The sequence below is a fragment of the Corylus avellana genome, chromosome 1 (genome assembly GCF_965113065.1).
Source record: "Corylus avellana chromosome 1, dhCorAvel1.hap1.2, whole genome shotgun sequence".
Classification (NCBI taxonomy): Eukaryota; Viridiplantae; Streptophyta; class Magnoliopsida; order Fagales; family Betulaceae; genus Corylus; species Corylus avellana.
Genome location: NC_142490.1, coordinates 22,286,252 through 22,307,353, shown reverse-complemented (window position 1 = coordinate 22,307,353; position 21,102 = coordinate 22,286,252). Strand labels below are relative to the sequence as shown.

At 34.8% G+C, this 21,102-nt stretch overlaps 2 protein-coding genes and 2 non-coding genes across 11 annotated transcripts; all 4 read left to right on the top strand.

The window, feature by feature from the left end:
- Positions 1–914: 914 nt before the first annotated feature.
- On the top strand, positions 915–12,450 carry TCP2 (TEOSINTE BRANCHED 1, cycloidea and PCF transcription factor 2). 6 transcript variants are annotated; one of them, XR_009438980.2, is made up of 8 exons: positions 915–1,133; positions 1,244–1,361; positions 1,499–1,698; positions 1,851–1,975; positions 2,183–4,021; positions 10,841–10,895; positions 11,499–11,644; positions 12,227–12,450. XR_009438980.2 is itself a non-coding variant. In XM_059581659.2 (6 exons), exon 5 carries the CDS (start codon positions 2,586–2,588, stop codon positions 3,975–3,977), a length of 1,392 nt encoding a protein of 463 aa, XP_059437642.2. In that variant the 5' UTR covers positions 915–1,133; positions 1,244–1,361; positions 1,549–1,698; positions 1,851–1,975; positions 2,183–2,585; the 3' UTR covers positions 3,978–4,021; positions 12,227–12,450. The 6 variants fall into 6 exon arrangements, 3 of the variants coding, with proteins under 3 accessions (XP_059437642.2, XP_059437640.2, XP_059437641.2); XR_009438979.2 differs by lacking the exon at positions 10,841–10,895; XR_009438981.2 differs by lacking the exon at positions 11,499–11,644.
- Positions 12,451–13,048: 598 nt separating this feature from the next.
- Positions 13,049–13,152, top strand: LOC132173151 (U6 spliceosomal RNA). Its single transcript, XR_009439247.2, has one exon. It is a non-coding gene; the product is annotated as a U6 spliceosomal RNA (small nuclear RNA).
- A 2,904-nt stretch (positions 13,153–16,056) lies between these two features.
- Positions 16,057–19,547, top strand: LOC132170621 (uncharacterized). Of its 3 annotated transcripts, none has more exons than XR_015909820.1 (6): positions 16,057–16,287; positions 16,381–16,554; positions 16,655–16,871; positions 17,308–17,646; positions 18,421–18,607; positions 19,340–19,547. XR_015909820.1 is itself a non-coding variant. In XM_088512398.1 (5 exons), the coding sequence occupies exons 1-5, from the start codon at positions 16,144–16,146 to the stop codon at positions 18,435–18,437; spliced, it is 891 nt and encodes a 296-aa protein (XP_088368524.1). In that variant the 5' UTR covers positions 16,057–16,143; the 3' UTR covers positions 18,438–19,547. The 3 variants fall into 3 exon arrangements, 1 of the variants encoding a protein (XP_088368524.1); XR_015909819.1 differs by having other exon boundaries at positions 19,334–19,547; XM_088512398.1 differs by having other exon boundaries at positions 18,421–19,547.
- Positions 19,548–20,136: 589 nt separating this feature from the next.
- Positions 20,137–20,240, top strand: LOC132173150 (U6 spliceosomal RNA). The gene has a single exon (XR_009439246.2). It is a non-coding gene; the product is annotated as a U6 spliceosomal RNA (small nuclear RNA).
- Positions 20,241–21,102: the final 862 nt, after the last annotated feature.

The window sequence follows — 21,102 nt, the reverse complement described above, 5'->3', positions numbered from 1 at the left end:
GGCGGTTCCATTTATTACTTACTCATGCAAGAGAAATTGTTGAAAGGGGGCAAAGCATTTTTTTGAATAGTCTTCCACATTATTTGCTAGAGTTTACTTTCTCTTTCAATGTTTTTTTTTTTTATTATTTAAAAAAAATTTTTTTTTTAAGGAAACTCAATTCTTAACCCTAAAAAAAAAAAAAGAAAAAAAAGAAAAAAAATCCATTTTTTAAATTTTATGTGACCGATAATACTTGTTCTTTTATCGTTTGACGTTCTTTTATTAAAACAAAAACATTAAAAAATAACTCAAAATGCCAAATACTTAAAATTATGTTTTATATCGTATCGAAACACTTAAAAGGTTTAGACAAAAACAAAAAACACACTACAAAATACATTAATAAATATAACCTATTACTACTTAGTTGTTTTGTTCAATATTTTTATGAAAATAGTAGAGCTTCGAATATCTTTGACCATAAAAAATAGCAATTGGCCTTGTTTGGATGGGCCAAATTTCATTTTTGTTTTGAATTTTTTAAGAAACTGATGTAGATGTGTTATTTGAATGGGTTAAATTTTATTCTTGTTTTGGATTTTTTAAGAAACCGATGCATATGTGTTGTGTGATTTTTAGAACATTAGGCAAAATTTTGAGTTTGTGAATTTGTGCCAAATCTATTTACAAAATCAAAAAATATGAATTTGAAAACAAAAACAAAAACATGCCTAGCCAAAAGTATCTTTTTCTTTTCTTTTCTTTTCTTTTTGGATTTTTTTTTTTTTTTTTTTTTTTTTCAGATAGCAAATAGCAAGACAAATCCAAAAACATATATTTATTTATAGTAATAATTAGAGAAGGACAAAATGAGTAGAAAGGGAAAGAAGTAGGGGTAAATTGGAGAGGAAGGAGATTTAAAGTGTGGAACGGCGCAGTGTGTCTGTCCCTTCACGATAAGCCCTGTTGATTTGCTCCAATGGGGAACAACCCTTCTCTCTTCTCTCGTTAGGGCACTTTTGAACCTCCAATTCCCTCACAATTCCCGTACACACCGGATTTTCCTTCCCACTTTCTCACCGACCAAACAGGCCACCCAACCAACAACCAACCCTACTCCACTCCCACTACTTGTATGCTACACATGTGATGTGAGTGCTTTTTTTTTTTTTTTTTTTTTTTTTTTTTTCTTGTCACTCTTAGAAGTTTTTAGTTTCCTGGTTTAACTGAATTTTGTTGGTTTTCGTTTGGCTGAGGATAGCGAAGCGTGACGGAGAGAAAGTGAGGGAAGGAAAGAAAGAAAGAAGAGTTGGGAAACTCGAAGTGCAGGAAATCCGCGCTCTTGACGGGAATTCCGGCGACACCGAGCACCTCAGAAGGTCTCGCGCTTCGATCTCTTTGATTTGTTTTTTCGGTTTTTTTTTCTCTCTCAGTTTTCCCAAGTGGAAAGAGTAAGTTTTGGTATCAAATTTTTTTTTTTCATGGGTTTGATTTTTCTGGGTGTTGGGTTCTTCAGAAGCTGATGATCTGAGAAGTGGGTGTTTCTCAAATGAGCTGAATTTGCAGGTTGTGATTTAAGAACACAGATCTGTGAGCTTTGGGTGTTTATCCAAATTGTCTGATTAAGACAAACAAAAACAAAAATACTAATAATTATAACAAAACAAAGCAGAGCTGAGAGCTTAACACCTGTCAGGACTCTAACCAATGTTCAAAGTAAGTTAAATTGATTTATGTTTCTCTCTCTGTTTTTTTCTGGTTGGTGATTTCGGGACAGTGTTTTTATTAATGGGTTTTTATTTTATTTAATTATATTAATGATATTGTCTTAAGCTTGGTAGTAATGTAATAATGTCTGGCATTTCTAGGCTCAGCGAAAGCTTTAAATGCTGGGAGGAAGCAGAAAAATGGCTGTGCTCAGATCGGCGAATGATACTCAATTTACTGCGCCTGCTTTAGCTTGAATCTGAGGCAGAAAAAGGCTCAGATCGAGGTTTTTGCCTTTTCTTTCTACTTTTGTTAAAGCTTATCGTATTTTAGGCTTTAAGCCTCGTCGGTGGGCTATGCCCTTGTAGCTCTCTGTACGAAAGAAAACAAAGTCAGATCTCTCTCTCTCTCATTCATCAAGCATCTGATGCTTTTTTTCTTTTCTTTTTTTTGGTTTGGTGGGTGGGAAAATTTTTGCTTTTGGGGTTTGCAGGGCTGAGGGTCTGAGAGCAATTTTCAGAGGGTTTGCTTTTGAAAGGCGGTTCTGGGTGGGTGTCTTCGACTGCAAAAAGCTTAAACGAGAGAGCTGCTGCTGCTGCTAGCCTTCACTGACTTGGACCGTGATATATCGGCGCAGCGTAAAAAAAGGCCTTTTAATCACTAGACAGCCAAAGTAGTCTCTGAATTATCGTCATCAATATGAACAGGACACTGCTACCCCACCTGCACGAGTACTCTCATCACACCTCTTTCTCGATCTAAAAAGAAAAGAAAAAAAAGAAAAACCCAATAATCTCTCTCTCTCTTTCTCTCTCTAGAAGCCGTACAAAACCTCACAAGCCAAAAGGGTGTGTGTAATTTGTAGAGTTTCTGTTTGAGAAAGGCATGAAAGCGGTATGGAGGTGGAAGAGATTCAGCAGGGACAAGCTTGCAAGTTCCCAAGGGTTGGAAATGGGAGAAATGTTGAGTCTAACAAGATAGGCTCAAGAGGAGGAGGAGGAGGAGGAGGGGGTATAAGCGACCGCTACCACCCAGATGACGAAGAGGATGTTGAGCTGAAAAGTGTTACCAATGTCAACAGGCTTCGTGGCTGGCACCACTCCTCGCGGATCATCAGGGTTTCGCGGGCCTCCGGCGGGAAAGATCGACACAGCAAAGTCATGACGTCAAAGGGGTTGAGAGACCGGAGGGTTAGGCTGTCTGTCACCACGGCGATTCAGTTCTACGATCTTCAGGATCGGCTTGGTTACGATCAGCCTAGCAAAGCCGTGGAGTGGCTGATCAAGGCCGCCGCCGATGCTATCAACGAGCTTCCCTCTTTGAACAGCTCTTTCCCCGACACCCCGAAGCAACTGAGCGATGAGAAGCGAGCGAGCGAAGGTGGGTTCGATTCAGCTGAGGTGGAGCTTGATGGCGGTGACCCCAATTTTCAGCAAAATCAAAGCCAGCACCTTTCTCTTTCCAAGTCTGCTTGTAGCAGCACCTCGGAGACGAGCAAAGGCTCCGGCTTGTCTCTCTCCCGGTCGGAAATCCGCGTCAAGGCGCGCGAGCGGGCAAGGGAGAGAGCCAAGGAGAAGGAGAAGGAAAACGATCAAAATGTAAACCACATTCAGCAAAACGCTTCTTTTACGGAGCTTCTCACCGGCGGAATCAGCAGCGTTAACAACAACGCTGCAACTAGTCCCGCTCAAAACCAAAGCGGTGAGCAGCCTAATTTGTTCCACAAGGCGACGAGACAGTGGACGGCGCCGATGGACTACTTCGACTCGGGGCTTCTGGGGCCGTCGTCCCGAGCAGCACATCACTCGTCGGGATTCTCCGGACAAATCCATTTGGGAAATTCCCTTTCACAGACAATGACAATGTCTGTTAATCCTGCGGCGTTCAATGTCTCCGGGGATAACAACCATTTGGAGCTGCAACATTTCTCGTTAATTCCCGACCATCTCATCCCGGTGGCAGCGGCGTCATCACAGCCCGCCGTTGACTACAATCTTAACTTCACCATCTCTTCTTCCGGCCTTGCTGGCTACAACAGGGGGACCCTTCAGTCCAATTCACCGTCTCTTTTGCCTCACCTCCAGAGGTTCTCTGCTATAGACGGAACACCACACGTGCCTTTCTTCATGGCTTCTGCGGCGGCTTCAGGGCCTCCGCCCATGGAGAATCACCAACAACACCACCACCACCACCAACAACAGTTCTCACCTGAATTCGACGGCCGCTTGCAGCTCTGCTACGGCGACAGTAGCCGGCACTCAGACCAGAAGGGAAAAGGAAAGAACTGAGTTCCTGTAAGACCAACCTTCCCTCTTGGCCCATCTTCTTCCTGGTGAGTTACAGTGATTCTCATTCTCATTTTCATTTATTTATTTATTTTTGGATACATTATTTCTTCTCTGTTCCTGTGCTTGTTTGGTTCTTTGCCTCATTATTGATAGAAAAATGGATTCTTGACTTTTCCCTCTCCTATTGCTTATATTTATTATTATTATTTTTTTCCCTGTTTGCGTGTTGTGTGCATTACTACGAACTGTTTTGCTTTCTTGGTAGTCATAAAGAACTCAACCATTGGGCATATTTTTATGGGTTTCACCTATTAAATTGTCTTTATTTGATTCCTGCATGAATTGCCGTGAATAAGAATCGGCTGCTTGTCTCCTCGTCTGTTCTCTTCTTGGTTTCCTTATATCTAGCATCTGCAAGTCCACGCCAGGTGTTGGCTTTGCCATGCGTTTAGATTCATGAGTGGAATGGAGCAAAAGCTCCCACTTTTACAAAAATGAGGCACTAGTAGCAGCTTTAGAATCCGTACATTTTTTTTTTTTTTTTCCTGCGTCCCTAGCAGTCCCACATGGCAGTGGCGTGGCGCTCTGTCGGGTTCTGGAAAGCGTTGCTTAGGACTTGAGTTGTTAGATTGGTCTGTTGAATCCCACGAGGGGTAATACAATTTATTCCCTTTGGTATGGCCATGCACGTAGGCAGTTCCTCTTTTCAAACTTGAAAGAATCTGTACTTCTGATGATACAGTAAAGTAGCTCCATTTCAGACAAAAATGATGGAAATGTATGAACCTGTTGTGTCAGAGAACTGTGAAGAGGAAAAAAATACGAGGTAATAATCTAACCACTTTCTTTGAATTATATTAGGAAGGTTTTATGGGGAGAAATGCTAAAGACCCCAAATTTTTTTTCTCGAACTCTTGTTTCCAACTTATTTCTTGAACCGACCAAATCATTTGGGAATAATAATTTAGAAAAAAGTCTTAGGATCTTTAGCATTTCTCTTTATGAGGTGAATGATTCCGGTTTGTTGAGAATGAGGGAAAATTTTTAATCACCTCTTGTGGGATATAGCTTAATTGGATTGGATTTTCGATGTTTTTAATTATATATTAACCTTTATTAAAATAAACAATACGTGAAACTACATTTTTATCTTTAAAAAGCCTTTCTTTTTTTTTCTTTTTTTTTTTTAAAAAAAAATCCAAAAAGATTGTTATGGACTGTTAATTTCTAGTTTTTCAGCTTTCTATCATAACTTTGAAATTTATGTTCCCTCACAAGAAGCAAAATGCTTTGAAAAACATGAATTTCACTTTAACAAAATAATAATAATAAAAAAAAACCAAAACTTCAAATTAAATGAGGAACAATAAAACTTCTTATTACTTATCAAAATAAAAATAAAAATAAAAATAAGGAACAATAAATTTGTTAAGAAATAAATTATAATAGTACTCCAATTCGTTGACAACAGGCTCCCTTAAATAATTTATGTCACCAATGTCAGTACAATAGTTACTAAATGTAAATCAATGGTCCTTACACTTTTTTGATCAATTTCTAATTAGTATTTTTAGGTCAGCTAAAGATCTATTAATTTGTTTATAAATGGCGTTAGTGCCTTAAAGGTGACTAGTATATAATTTTTTGTTAAAAAAATTTAAGAAAGGTTAGTTTCTAAACAAAAAGACAAAGGGTTAGATTTGAAAGGATTACTTATATATCGAGCAAATCAGTCATATATGTCCCTAGTATGCACGGAAAATTTCCAAAATATCAATTTTCTAAAGCAAAACAGCTGCAATCTACTATGAGAACAATAAAAGCTCCCAAGAAGTATTTTTCTCCTTTATAGTAGGTTAATCTTTCTTTAATTACCATCCCTTTTTTCCTTTATTTTTTAATTTATAGTATTTTTTTTTTCTTTGGAGTGCTTACACAACCATCATTATTATGGTGGATTCCGCTGAGTGGGTGGGTTTTCCTTTGACTGTAATTCTGATTGGGTTAGAAGGTTTCTTTGGGTTGGGGTGGCCGGTAGGGTTAATGGGTGGATCTTGCCTTAGGGTTTTGGGGGTATAATGGGGTGTTTTTTTTTTTTTCTTATTCTACTTATGTGTTTCATTTTAGATACTCTCCTGTGTACTTAGAGGCGCCTCATGCTTTTAATAAAATTTGTCGATTAGTTTTGGGGGTATAATGGGGTGTTTTTTTTCTTGTTTTAGTTAGGTATTTCACTTTATATACTCTCTCGTGTGTACTTAAGGGCCTCACGCTTTTAATAAAATTTGTCGATTAGTTTATCAAAAAAGAAAAAAAAAACTATGGTGGATTCAAGAGCTTGATTAATGATAAAGGCAGAATAGTTTTTTACAGCAATCTTTTGGTAAATATTATATAAAACAATCACTGAAAAACAAAAGGCTAGAAAGGGCAAGAACTATGTATGTACATAGAAAATGTATAAGATAAACATCTGAAAGATTACAAAAAGAAAAGAAAATATTACAGAAAGTGCCATCGGCCCAATCAAAAAACTCAAATCATATTGGTCCATCACTGTCATCAAATGCATGTCTATCCCTTTGTTCCAAACACTACATTATGCACAAAAAACTGTTTCCACACCAGACATCTATCTTAAATTCAAATCTTCCATGCCAGCCCTCCAGAAAATCTCTACTACAGACCTTGGCAGCACTTCTGTACACAATATTATGTAGCTTTTCTCTTAACGTTAATAAAATTGTATTCAAATAACGATATTGCCTTCGTTCAATGTTCAAATTAATTGCTCTTACAAAATCATATTCTTTAACCTTCATGATCAAAAGTTGTACCTCACATGGATAACTTTTGCACACGCTCCTTTTTTTTTTTTTTTCTTTAGTCGTCATATCACATTTTCTCTTCCTTCATGAGTAAAGATAAATGGGACATTCAATTTGGTAAGCTAGTGGTTAAGCTATAAATATAGGGTTGTGCCTGCATGCAGATAGAGTTTTCTTCTAAAATAGGTTGGAGAAAATTCCTCAAACCTAGTCTATAAAATTATCATGCATCACTTGAGCATGTGAAAAGCACATGTGTTTTTAATAGAACTCTTTTAATACTATTAAAAAATTATGTGCTTCTTTTAATGTTCAATGGAAAATGACAATCTTATAGACTGCATTGGAAGTATTTCTGACTTAGTTTGGAGGAAAACTGTGTCCTCTATGTGCATGATGATAGGTACTAAGTGTAGTTAACTCTTCACCAAAGAATGTGCTCCCTATAATGAGTAATTATCTGCCCTTCCACAAGAAAATAGGTCACACAAATAAAGTTTGTATTTATGTCCATCTTTCATGTAGTTTATTGATTCCAATGGAGTTGGAAACGCCTCTTCTTTAAAAAACCTTCGAAAACTGACTCAACTCTGACTCCGATATGGAGTCTTAAGGTCGGTCGGAGTTGAGACAAGCTCAAAAAAAAAAAAAAAAAAAACTCAGAATAGATATGACTTCAAAGATCTCATATTTGACTTGTTTGCATGGTTGGTGTTAGCTCGTGTCGTGAGATGTTTTGAAGACGAAGAGAAGTTCTTCGTTTGAGATCTTCTTTAATGAAGACGACGAAAAATAGAAGATCTTTGTCTTCAATAGACAATGATGATTCATCTTTGTTTGATAGACTTATTCGTCTTCAATTGATGAAGAAGAAGATCTATTTTCTTCAATCTTTGAAGAAGTATGAAAGAACATATTTAAGTTTTCGACAATGAGCCAAGAGAGAAATTGCGATAAATCAAAGAAAAACATAGATAAAGAAGAGGAAGAAAGAAAGAAAACTAGTGAGAAAATTGAGAACAAGCTAGAAACCCTGCGTTGATAACAAAATAAGAGTTTGCATGTTAATATGTGATATCTCCATTTCTTAAAAGAGGAATTCATAATGTTTTGTAGGCTTGGAAAGAATGGATTGAGACTCTTTTTGTTAATGAATTGTGGTGCTTATTGTAACGATCTAGGAAAGTGTTAGCCACATCCGTACTATCACCTTAGGACTATTCAAGTTACAATTGGAGCTCTCTAGAATCACTCTTATAAGCTCTTTTATAATCCATCCATGCTATGTGGGTAATTTATTTTACCAATGTGGGACTAATTTTCTAGGGAGTCACAATTTCCTTCACTCAAATTTTTGAGATTGTCGGGGTCCATGTCATGCAGTGCTTCAACACTACATGGTATTACCATATTGCTTTGATACTATTTGTAATACCACAGGAAAAACGCTAGCAACATGTATACTATCACTTCAAAATGACTAGTCAAATTGCAATTGAAGTTCCATAGAATTACTTATAAAGCTTAATATTACCTAGTAAGAAGCCAATGCTGTAGTAACTTTCTTAGTTGTTACACTTATAGGGTTCGATTGGTAAACGATTTCGTATCGGTTTCAGTTCGATATTTGATGTGAAAAAAAGTAAGATTTTTTTTTTTTTTTTTTTTTTTTTTTTGAAGTGAAAAAGTAAGAATGTTTGGTATGAAAAAATGAAAAAAAATTTGTTTTGTAGTGAATTTTTTATTTAAATAGTAATAAAAAGTGATTGATGTAATGAAAAAACTAAAAAGTAAAAGAATGTTGGAAAAATAAAAAAGTGGGATGAATTGCCTTTACCTTGCCTTTGCCAAAAGCGTTTACCAAACGCACCCATAGTATTTCCACATTCTTACTAAGGTATTGCAGCTTGGCAGTGACCAATAGCTATGGTCATGCAAATACATATGCCATGTATGTAGGAGACTTGTTTTTCTATTGGAATTTGAGGCCGTGGCAGCTTGTAACCATAATGGATATCAAATGACTGATTGACAGAAAAATTCAAACGTTTTCATGTTTAGCAAATCTCTACTGATCTTGAAGTTAAGGTTGTATCAAAACATACTAGAGAGGGAAACACCCATAAAGACAATGGATAATACATATACAGTTACAAATTGAAACCTGAAGGTAAGGAAATCTAATAAGAAATCCAAGAACCACAAAGAAATAAAAAATTCAAATTTTGGATGAACAGAAAGCAGAGAAAAAAGAGAAATAGGGAATCTCCACTCCGTGAAATGTCCTGACATATCTCACATTCCAAATGCACCACGTCTAGCATGATAGATACCCCCCAACAAGCTCCATCGGGCTTCCCCTTCTCCACCACCATCTCCGACAACTTAACTGCATTATGAGTTCTAACATTTTTGTTTGTAGTGAGATAAGGGCTTACTAAACTCTTAATTCATACATTTGTTAAAGTTAAACATCTGATCATCTTGTCACAGTCTCAGTATAGCATGACAACCATTTGGGAACAATTCTTGATACTTAAATTTTCGTTTTGGTACCTAGGAACTAGGCTAGCTGCTTTCATTCCCAGTTTGGAACTTTATGAAGTCTTGAATTAGACTAACAATATAGTCTTGGAAATGGAACTAGATAATTTTGTACTTAGTTGGTAAGTTTACAAATTCCCGAGTTACGCAGATAATATATTTTACAGTCAATATTTGACGCAATCGAAGGTATGAACAAAATAAACTAGTTTGGTCATAATGATGTTACTTAACAGCTATTTGTTCCATAAAGAGGGATACTTCTTTTTTTTTAAATAAGTAAACAAAATTTATTAAGAGCAAAAGGCGCGCTACCCAAGTAGACAAGATGTACATAAGAGAAGAGTAATGCTAGAAGGAGGAGGACTCCTTGTATCCTTCCAAATGTGATATGACTTTTAAAATCATTAATAGATAAAAATTAAATAATGATCATCTCAAATTCATTGGTGAACTTAAAAGCAACGTCACATTGGAGAGGACTTTGTTTTCTCCCTATCTGTATAAGCCTAATGTCCTACGACTTTCATAAGACCTAGATGATATTTTTCATTGTTCCTTGGAGAGGTTCCTAAACTCCTTTTGAGCCTAAACAGATTCATCTCCTTGTTTTTATCAACAAAAGCACAAAAGAAATCTTCAACCACCGGAGTTCTGGGTTGTAGCAAATAAGGTGTTAAAGTAATGATTAAGTGATTAAAACTTATCTCTTTCTATAAGCATAAGCTTTTGGGATGAGTGTTGATTTAACACAAGGTTTGTTCGTAAAGGTGATTCTTGTAGAAGATGGCCAGAAGTTCTGGAGCTAATATAGTGGGAGGTGAACAAGTCGTTTGCTGGGGTTACAAATTGAGTCTAGTGAGTTACAAAGGTTTTGTAAATAAGATCAATTTGTAACATAAGTCTCCTATAGTGAATACTTTTGGGGTTGGCTGGTCGTTGGAGTGATTTTACTTTTGAGGAGTTCTTCATAATCAAAATCTCTATGTGAATTTCTTTTATGCTTGCTTTGATTTTGGTATTTATAAATGTGGTGTTTGACTTTAAGTTGATGACTTTTCTGATTTATTATAACTTGGGGTCTAAATCAAATTTGTCAAACCCAGATACAGATCGACTAGCTCGCTTGGTAAGAATTTTTTAGTCAATTCATCCTTTGTAAGGGGAACAAACTGGCAAACTTGTGTTCCATTTGATATCGCCTTTCTTGTTTGGTCCACATGCTCCATTGGTTTTTTTTTTTGGTAAGTTCCACATGCTCCATTGTTAACCATTCATGATTTGACAAAGAGCTGAAAATATGTTAGTGAACTGGTGTTCGAATGTGCCAAAGTGATGGAGAATGTGGATGGTCTGTCATTGCATTATTTGTTAGCTAGAGAATTTGGTTCCATCCAGCATGGATGCCCCATTGTACACTTCTTGAATTTCCTTAGATTTTTTCCACAAATTTATAACTTTTAAGACCCATCATCATTAATACCCACTTAGTTTGTGTACTCATGGAACAGGCTCTTATATTTCTCACCGTGATGGTGTTATGAAGGTGAAGCTTTGCTCCTAATACTTGTCTCCGCTCATTGAATTTTGTTCTTTCATTCGACTAATATCTCTTATCTGTTTCTTACCATTTACTATAGAGATTACAATTAAAATCTTCTATCAGTTACATTTGGTGCCATTCTTTGAAATCTAGTATGAAAGTGGTAGTATTATTACTCGAAGGTTTAAGTTCCTTACCCTTAGGGTTCCACTATTTTTTTTATCGGAGTAAACATATGTTTTCAAGATGATCAATATTTGTAAAAATGTTGATTAAATGATTGAATTAATCATTTTTATAGCTTAATTTTTAGGATAAGTGATTATTTAACATGATAACATAGTAAATTAATTATTTCTTTGACTTCATTTATTGAATACGTTTGAACTCACACGTGAATGAGAGTATTAAAATATTAATTAAATGATAAACTTCATAATTTTTTAGCTTAAACTTTTGAATAGGAGGTGAGTTAACAGTGTTTTCTTCATCTTGGTGAGTTGTTCGAACTGGTTGTCAAACTTTTTGGTAGATTTTAATGAATATATAATCAGACTTCCACTTGAAGTTCACTGTCGTTCAGTTTTAACAGTTTTTGTCGTGTAGGTGTCGTGTTACTAGAGGATTGCATTTATGGCATGAAAGGTTCATAAAGAACCAGTGTATCTCCCTAGTAATTGGCCAGAAAGAAAGCCTCTATCTTCCTTTGAATGAATATCAAAAGTAACAAAAACTCTCAATCTTCTTAACTGGTGAGTCTTGCCTGTTCCTGCCCCTTCTCCCTTGCCTTCTTCCCCTTCATATATAAAGGACCTTCTCTCTACCTACTTGGCCTAACCTAATAGGCTGATACTCAGTAAATGAAATTAACTGAGTGACATGCACTGCATATTCACTTCATTTATTAAGAAATATTAATGTTTTCATGATTTTCTTGATCTTTTCTCTCATTCTAATTAGATGTTTTCTCTTGTATAATTTATGTGTACTTAGGTTTCGCCTTCGCTTTTCTATGATATTTCCAATTATCTTGTTATCTTGGAATTGTATGCTTACTAGGTGCATGTATATTTCTTGAAGCTTATCATTCAGCTATGCATAATATAAGGCCATGACATATTTTGGTGAGTGGTAAAATGTTTGCATGCTTGGGGTCTGTTTGTGTGAATAGGCTTGATTGCTTAGTTTGTTTAAATCCACATGTTCTCAGCTCACAGAAGTTGTTGTGGGCTAATTTTCAATAACAAAAATCTTGTTATTACTTCAATAACAAATATCTAATCCATTTCATCTTTTCTGATTGCTTGTATTGGTTGTGGCAACTTCTAATGCAGGAAAATGAAGAAGCAGCGGCAAGATGTGAGCAAAATGCGTGCCTTCCCTGCATCGGTTGAGACCTTGTTGTTGTGCTTCTGATGTTAGTCTGTCTGTTTAAGCAAATTTCAAGCCATTAGGCTTGCATTCACATATTTGGATACATTTATCTACTCCTGCGCAGCATTTGTGTGTTTTGAAGAAATATTACTTACAATTCAATTGAAGTAATTCTTTCTCTTCTTCTTCTTCTTCTTCTTCTTCTTCTTCTTCAATTTACTCTGGATATGTCTGTACTATTAGTTGATCAGCAAGGCAGTCTTGTGATGAATCTCCAGGTTCTGTAAAAGTCATTCCATGATACTTTCTTTGGTATCAAATCCAATTGTCCTATACTTTTGGTAGGTCCACTTTTCAGTGGTGCATTTCTTGCCAATTGTTTGCTAGAAAACTGGTATATTTGGCTTTGGATGATGTGATTTTTTTACTTGGTAGTTGCTTTCAATGCCCTTTCATTGTAGGCATCCATCAAGGTTCTTGAGCATCTTCTTAGCGATTGTGCCTAAAAGGGCTGTTGTATTGGTGCTATTGTACTGCAGCTTTTGAAGTAATGACATAACCGTTGTGCTTCGGCTATATTTGATGGTCTGCTAAATATTTGACTGAAATGGCGAATGAACAGTTTAGTTCAAACTCAGAACTTCTGTCATGATATAATATTAAATGGTCGACTATTCTAAAAGCTTAAGATTTGAATACGCTTTAAGTTGTATATTAATGGCAATGAACTTGTTTTCATAATACTCATTTGTTGTGAAAGTTGCATTGGGGACTCCATCTATTTACAACTTGAATATGAATATTCTAATGCAACTAAATACAGAGAAGATTAGAATGTCCCTCCTCAAGGTCGACAGGCATGATTCAAGAAATGGTTCAAATTTTTTGAAAAAAAAAAAAGAAAAAAAAAAAGTTATAATAATTGGGTTCCTCCCATATCTCATTATATTTGTATGACGAAATCACCTATGGTTATGCATCTTCTTTTTTACCACCTTCGAGTTCCTTAGACCCAGTTTTGAATTTATATATTTCATGAAACAATGAGAAAGCATAGAAAAAAAAATTCCATGTGATGGAAAATAAAAACATGAAAAAAAAGAAGAAGAAGAAAATAAATTAACCCTTAGTATGTCCTCACCATCACAAGCATTGCCGGGAAATTCCCTCCACTTGGATTTATCTGCTCCATAATATTGAATAATGGTGGCATATTCAATTACAATAAGACTTGATTTTCAATTATTTTTCCAAACACAATCGGAAAAAAAATAATGGTCGCATATTCAATTACAATGAGACCCACACAAGTCCACAAATTTAATGGTGACTCCATTTAAGTCACAATTTAATTTGTAAATGAAGATGGTTGAGAGAATAATGTGTAACATGTCTAATTTTTTTATGTGTTATGTTCTAAGTCTAAGTCTAACTGCATTACTTTGCTCTTACGTTAACATCTTGCATTTGTAAAATAAGTAGCGAATAATTGAGAATTGTTAAACTTATTTGTGGTTTGTTTCCATCTCTAATTTGAGTCTTGTGGTCTCTTTTACCAGAAATGAGTTTATTATTTATTATATTTATGTTATTTGTTGCAGGGTTCCATCACCCATCCATCATTCCAACTATTCAATACTTACAAAAACCATGCACTATATAATCAGCCAATTATATACTCAAAATCATGTAGCATCTATATAATTATCCTACAAAAGGGGAAAAAAACAAGGGGGGGAGGGGGGCAAAGTATCTCCTGGACATGTTTTAGAGGGACTGATTAAACTCTGTCGCATTGATTCTACAAAATAAAACAAAAATAAGACTATGTTTGTTTTGAAGTAAAATGTTTTTCGTCGAAGAAATGTTTTCAGCAAAAAATATTTTCTTGAAAAATGATTTCCTTAAAAAAATTTTGTTTTCAATGTCTAATTCTGTGGGAAAACCTTTAATTCAAGAACTTCTGAGTTTAATAATTCAATCTATGCATCCAATGTTTAATAATTTGAGATAAATTAAAATCAAGGCTTTCCAAAAGAAGGTAAACTCTTATCATGTATGTTTTGTGGAAAATTTAAATTTAAATTTTTTGGAAATAAATGCTTAGGTGGCATGACATAGGTATGATTTTTATGAGAACAATTGTGATCATAGAAAGATTTGATGAAAGAATTTCCCTTCTTATTTTTTTTCCCCCATTATTTTACTTTCTTTATTAATCTTTGATTTGGAGCTTTAACAATTTGATTTCGTATTAATTAATAGTTTTTTAAACAAACTTGGACATTAATTCAAAAGACAATATTTACATCAATCAAATATTTTTCCCGACTTCTCAAAATAAGGGATTAGGAATCCCCACAAATTTCTTTCAAATTTGAGATTCTTTTATTATTAAATCCTAGCTATGATTTACATCTAACAATTCATAACGTGCTAGTTGTCACACAAAATCAAGGATTGAGATCCCCTAAAATTCTCTTTAAATTTGAGATTCTCAAATTCATAAATCTCAGCTGTCCATCTTTCATCTAAGCGTCGTTCTTTTAGCCCAGAAGTTTCCTAATTAATGAATATTAATAAAGATTTTTTTTTTTAGATATATAAAATGCTATAATCAATATTCTTTAATTAAGGCCATATAAATAAGTAATTAAACACTACGGGATGTCTCGTTTGGGATTGCCATTTCGCAAGAATAATCTACAATTTTAAAAGATATTGCAAAACGTAAGGCGTTTGGCATTGTGATTTAAAAAACACATAATCTAAAATAGAAAAAAAAAAATCGATTTTTATAAGCAAGCTATGGGGTGTTTATTTGAAAATGCGCGAATTTAAACCAAAATCACGATTTCACATAACAAATATTTGATAAAAAAAAGTACATTTTAACTTGTTTTACCAAACGCCTTTGCGATATTTCAAAAAGTAGTGATTTCAAAAACGCAATTTTTAAAATCACACTTATTGAAACCGCAATTCCAAATGAACCCTAAGTATTAAAAATTCATAGCATCAAAAAAGCTAATCCAAGTAATATTAAAGACATTCTTAAATAAAACATATTCTCCAACTTTGAAGTTCCATTCTTCTGGAAAAATGGAAAGAATAATACTATTCAATTACTCAATCTATTCTTAGGTTGTGTATAGAGATATTTTTGGGCTTGTGACGAGCTGAGAAGCCAAGATTTCCCATGACAGCAACAAATTAACCGTCAACTGAATTGTTTGCATGAGATATGGGTTGCTTCAACATTCAGGAGAAGACTGAGCGGGCTTCGACGCCAAGATGCGACATGGGCCTTATTTTGTAATAATAAGGACCTTTTCATTAAGAGGCCGGCAGTTCGATAATGGGCTTTTGGTGGGCTGGCCCACGTACCAACATGTTTTATTATTCTATTTTTAAAATTTATTTTATTCTAATAATAATATAAGTTTTATATTATAAATTGTGTGTTTTTTTTTTTAAAAAAAAAAAAAAAAATTCGTATATATTTTTAATTATAAATGTCTATTAGAAAATATGCATTTGAATATAAAGAAAAAAGAAATAAGAAAAAGAAAAAGAAAAATTTAATTAATTAAGTATCTATTATTTATGGCTACAATTTATTAATTATGTTTTTTTTTTCCATAAATATTTTTAATTATAAATTTCAAATAGAAAATATGCATTTGGATATAAAAAGCTTAAAAAGAAAAAGAAAAATTAATTAATTAATTAATTAATTAAATATCTATTTCTTTGGATGAATTTCTTCCTAGAATTCCTAGCCGCGCTAACCGTCTCTTATAGAAATAACAACAAAAATTCATTGTTGCTGCCGCGAGTGTGGTGGCTAGGGTTTCTTGCACAGAGAAAGGGAGAGATGGATCGCGATGTTTCTGTCCCTGCCTCGGATCCTGCTCTTCCGCGGCTATCCGATGGCCGGATACCGAGCCGCAGGCGTAGATTTTCACTGTTGAGGGGCGAATTACTTTTCCGCTACAATTCATCATTGTATAAGAGTGATGTAAGTAAAACGAATTCTCTTCGTCTTCTACGCCTATTTATGCCTTAATTTGTCTGCAAGCTTTAACACTCCTTCTCCTTCCTTCCGTTATAGGGCTTTGATATGGTCAGTTTGGCGAGCCTGAAGGGCCAGTCTGGCACCATGCCTCATGGTATAATTTCACCACTCAGTCCCAAGTGCAAATATTCGCGCGACACATGCAAAACAATTTCGATGCGCGCAATCGATGAATACCAAAGGCGTAGACAACTAAGAACTTTCTTCAAGGTTGGTTTTTTCTTTTTTTCTTTTTTGTTATATATATATATATATATATGCTGAAATAGTGAGATAATAATTATGTATTCATGGTGGCTTTTGTGTGTAGCCTCAAATGCCTCCTCAGCTGGAGTTTGTGAAGGTAGTGAAAGCAATGTCTCAGTCTTGTGATATACGCAGGTATTTTGTAACCTTTGAGGCCAAGGATCATGCTGATGGAGGCAAGACTAAGACCTTTCGAACCATTGCGCGTTGGAGGCCCCCCTTAGATGATCATAATTTTGATCTGTTGTATGTCAGGGAGTATAAGGAGAAAGAAGATAAAGGTAAAGGAATTACATTTTAAGGAGATTAATTTACTTAATTATTCACAACTTTGTTTGGTTTTGATGCGTTAATCGATTCACTGCAGATTATCTTAAGTCTATCTCTCGTGAACCCAACTAATTGGGGAGTTATACACACACAAACACCCATGTCTTTTTTTTTTTGAAAAGTTACACTATTGATTTCCCAAACCAATGCCCCCATCCAAGAAAAGAAAATTTTTTAAAAAAAGAAAGAAGTTTGGGTAGATCTTTGGAAAGTTTCGTTCAATTAAGGCTAGAGGAAAGAGTTTTCTTTTGCTCACATCAGAGATATGAAGTTGTATGATAATTGGTTTGGACAATTTTGTTTTTTTCCCATCATTGATTTATGAGAACATAATAACAGGTAATGGTGTTTCTTAGACAAATTTTGATCAATTTTGGTTTACAACAGGGGATCAAGTTATTCATATTTCCACTGCTAGTGAACTGGAAACACAGTTGAATGCTGCTTCAAGGACATCTCGCCTGGCAATCCTGTACTTCTCTGATCATCGCTGCCGTTTGTATTCTCTTCTTTACACAAGCTTAACTGCAAAGTACCCGAAAGTTGTTTTCTTGCAAGTAGACATAGTTGAGGGTGGCCCTCAGGCCGGGGGCCTGGCTGCTGACTGGGGTGTTAGGAGGTGTCCGCACTTTATCTTTTTCAAACGTGGCAAGGAGGTGGACAAGTTTGGTGCAATATCCTCAGATGGACTTAGAAGTATGATTGCACAGCACTTGCGTAGACGATGTACGTGAGCTAAATATCTTGATCAGAATATGAATTCTAGTGTTTCTTGCTACTGCCTTACTTCAATTATATATAGCAGTAGTAATGTGTTTGGGGATATTTGTTTTTGTGTTTTGAGTTATTTATTTATTTTTGATAAGTAACCATCAGTCTTAAAAAACAAAAACATAGACAACGTAGCCTAATAGGTGTTTGTGTTGAAATTAGAAAACAAAAATACAGACAACGTAGCCGAATTGGGTTGTGCTCTATTCAAAAAGTGGATGCCTAGATAGAGCCTTCTTTTGGTGTCCCAGGGATGATGGAGTTGGGTTTTGTCACAAGCATAGGGCTTGAGGTCCTATATTAACATTCCATGTTTCCTGCAAAAACACAAAACCCACTTGTAATTATATTGTGGCAAACCGTGGCTGGCTATGGAGTGTATAATTTGGATTTCAAATTGGTAGCTTAATCCTCTTTCTTTGCTCACAATTGCACGAAATGCGCTCGCGCACACATAGATATATTTATATTTTACTCTTCACAGATGGATGTGGAGATACACACAGAAACACTCATGTCTTTTTTCTTTTTCTTTTTCTTTCTTTTTTTATTTTTTATTTTTTGGTTTCTTTAAAAAGTTACATTACTCTCCCAAGTCCCAAAATTGTTTGATGAAACAAGTGAATAGGTTATGAGGCAAAACATCTTGTCAAGCATCTGTCCTTCACGAGATTCTTTTGGCATTTTAATCATTGATTGACCTATTGGTGGATGGCTGTTTTTATGCAGGCAAGCGGGTTGTATGAGAAGATTTTTCAGCAGTGACATATGCATATGGAGAGTTTAAGGAGATTTTAGGAGGTTAGGAGGTTTCTGCACTTTATCTTTTTCAAACGTGGCAAGGAGGTGGACAAGTTTGCTGCGGCATCCTCAATTGAACTTAGAAGGAAGAATGCGCAGCACTTGCGTAGACGACGTACGTGAGCTAAATATCTTGATCAGAATATGAATTCTAGTGTTTCTTGCTACTGCCTTACTTCAATTATATATAGCAGTACTAATGTGTTTGGGGATATTTGTTTTTGTGCTTTGAGTTATTTATTTATTTTTGATAAGTAACCGTCAGTCTTAAAAAACAAAAACACAGGCAACGTAGCCTAATAGGTGTTTGTGTTGAAATTAGAAAACAAAAACACATATTCTTGTGTATGCACTGCATATTCTTGTGTATGCACTGCATATTCTCTTCATTTATTAAGAAATATTAATGTTTTCATGATTTTCTTGATCTTTTCTCTCCTTCTAATTAGATGTCTTCTCTTGTATAATTTATGTGTACTTGGGTTTCGCCTTCGCTTTTCAATGATATTTCCAATGGTGTGGATTATCTTGTTATCTTGGAATTGTATGCGTACTAGGTGCATGTATATTTCTTGAAGCTTATCATTCAGCTATGCATAATATAAGGCCATGACATATTTTGGTGAGTGGTAAAATGTTTGCATGCTTGGGGTCTGTTTGTGTGAATAGGCTTGATTGCTTAGTTTGTTTAAATCCACATGTTCTTTGCTCACATTAGTTGTTGTGGGCTAATTTCAATAACAAAAATCTTGTTATTACTTCAATAACAAATATCTAATCCATTTCATCTTTTCTGATTGATTGTATTGGTTGTGGCAACTTCTAATGCTGGAAAATGAAGAAGCAGCGGCAAGATGTGAGCAAAATGCATGCCTTCCCTGCATCGGTTGAGACGTTATTGTTGTGCTTCTGATGTTAGTCTGTCTGTTTAAGCAAATTTCAAGTCATTAGGCTTGCATTCACATATTTGGATACATTTATCTACTCCTGCGCAGCATTTGTGTGTTTTGAAGAAATATTACTTACAATTCAATTGAAGTAATTCTTTCTCTTCTTCTTCTTCTTCTTCTTCTTCAATTTACTCTGGATATGTCTGTACTATTAGTTGATCAGCAAGGCAGTCTTGTGATGAATCTCCAGTTTCTGTAAAAGTCATTCCATGATACTTTCTTTGGTATCAAATCCAATTGTCCTATACTTTTGGTAGGTCCACTTTTCAGTGGTGCATTTCTTGCCAATTGTTTGCTATAAAACTGGTATATTTGGCTTTGGATGATGTGATTTTTTTACTTGGTAGTTGCTTTCAATGCCCTTTCATTGTAGGCATCCATCAAGGTTCTTGAGCATCTTCTTAGCCATTGTGCCTAAAAGGGCTGTTGTATTGGTGCTATTGTACTGCAGCTTTTGAAGTAATGACATAACTGTTGTGCTTCGGCTATATTTGATGGTCTGCTAAATATTTGACTGAAATGGCGAATGAACAGTTTCGTTCAAACTCAGAACTTCTGTCATGATATAATATTAAATGGTCGACTATTCTAAAAGCTTAAGATTTGAATACGCTTTAAGTTGTATATTAATGGCAATGAACTTGTTTTCATAATACTCATTTGTTGTGAAAGTTGCATTGGGGACTCCATCTATTTACAACTTGAATATGAATATTCTAATGCAACTAAATACAGAGAAGATTAGAATGTCCCTCCTCAAGGTTGACATGCATAAATCAAGAAATGGTCCAAATTTTTTGAACCAAAAAAAGAAAAGAAAAGTTATAATAATTGGGTTCCTCCCATATCTCTATATTTGTATGACGAAATCACCTATGGTTATGCATCTTCTTTTTTACCACCTTCGAGCTCCTTAGACCCAGTTTTGAAGTAATGTATTTCATGAAACAATGAGAAAGCATAGAAAAAAGTACCATGTGATGGAAAATAAAAACATGAAAAAAAAGAGGAGTTTATTATTTATTATATTTATGTTATTTGTTGCAGGGTTCCATCACCCATACATCATTCCAACTATTCAATACTTACAAAAACCATGCACTATAATCAGCCAAAAGACAATATTTACATCAAACAAATATTTTTTCCAACTTCTCAAAATAAGGGATTAGGAATCCCAACAAATTTCTTTTAAATTTGAGATTCTTTTATTATTAAATCCTAGTCATGCCTTACATTTAACAATTTACAACGTGCCAGCTGTCGCACAAAATAAAGGATTGAGATTTCCTAGAATTCTCTTTAAATTTGAGATTCTCAAATTCATAAATTTCAGTCGTCCATCTCTCATCTAAGCATCATTCTTTTAGCCCAGAAGTTTCATAATTAATGAATATTAATAAAGATTTTTTTTTAGATATAAAAAATGCTATAATCAATATTCTTTAATTAAGGCCATATAAATAAGTAATTAAACAATACGGGATGTCTCGTTTGGGATTGCCATTTCGCAAGAATAATCTACATTTTTAAAAGATATTGCAAAACATAAGACGTTTGGCATTACGATTTAAAAAACACATAACCTAAAATAGAAAGAAAAAAAAATCGATTTTTATAAGCAGGCTATGGGGCGTTTATTTGAAAATAAACGAATTTA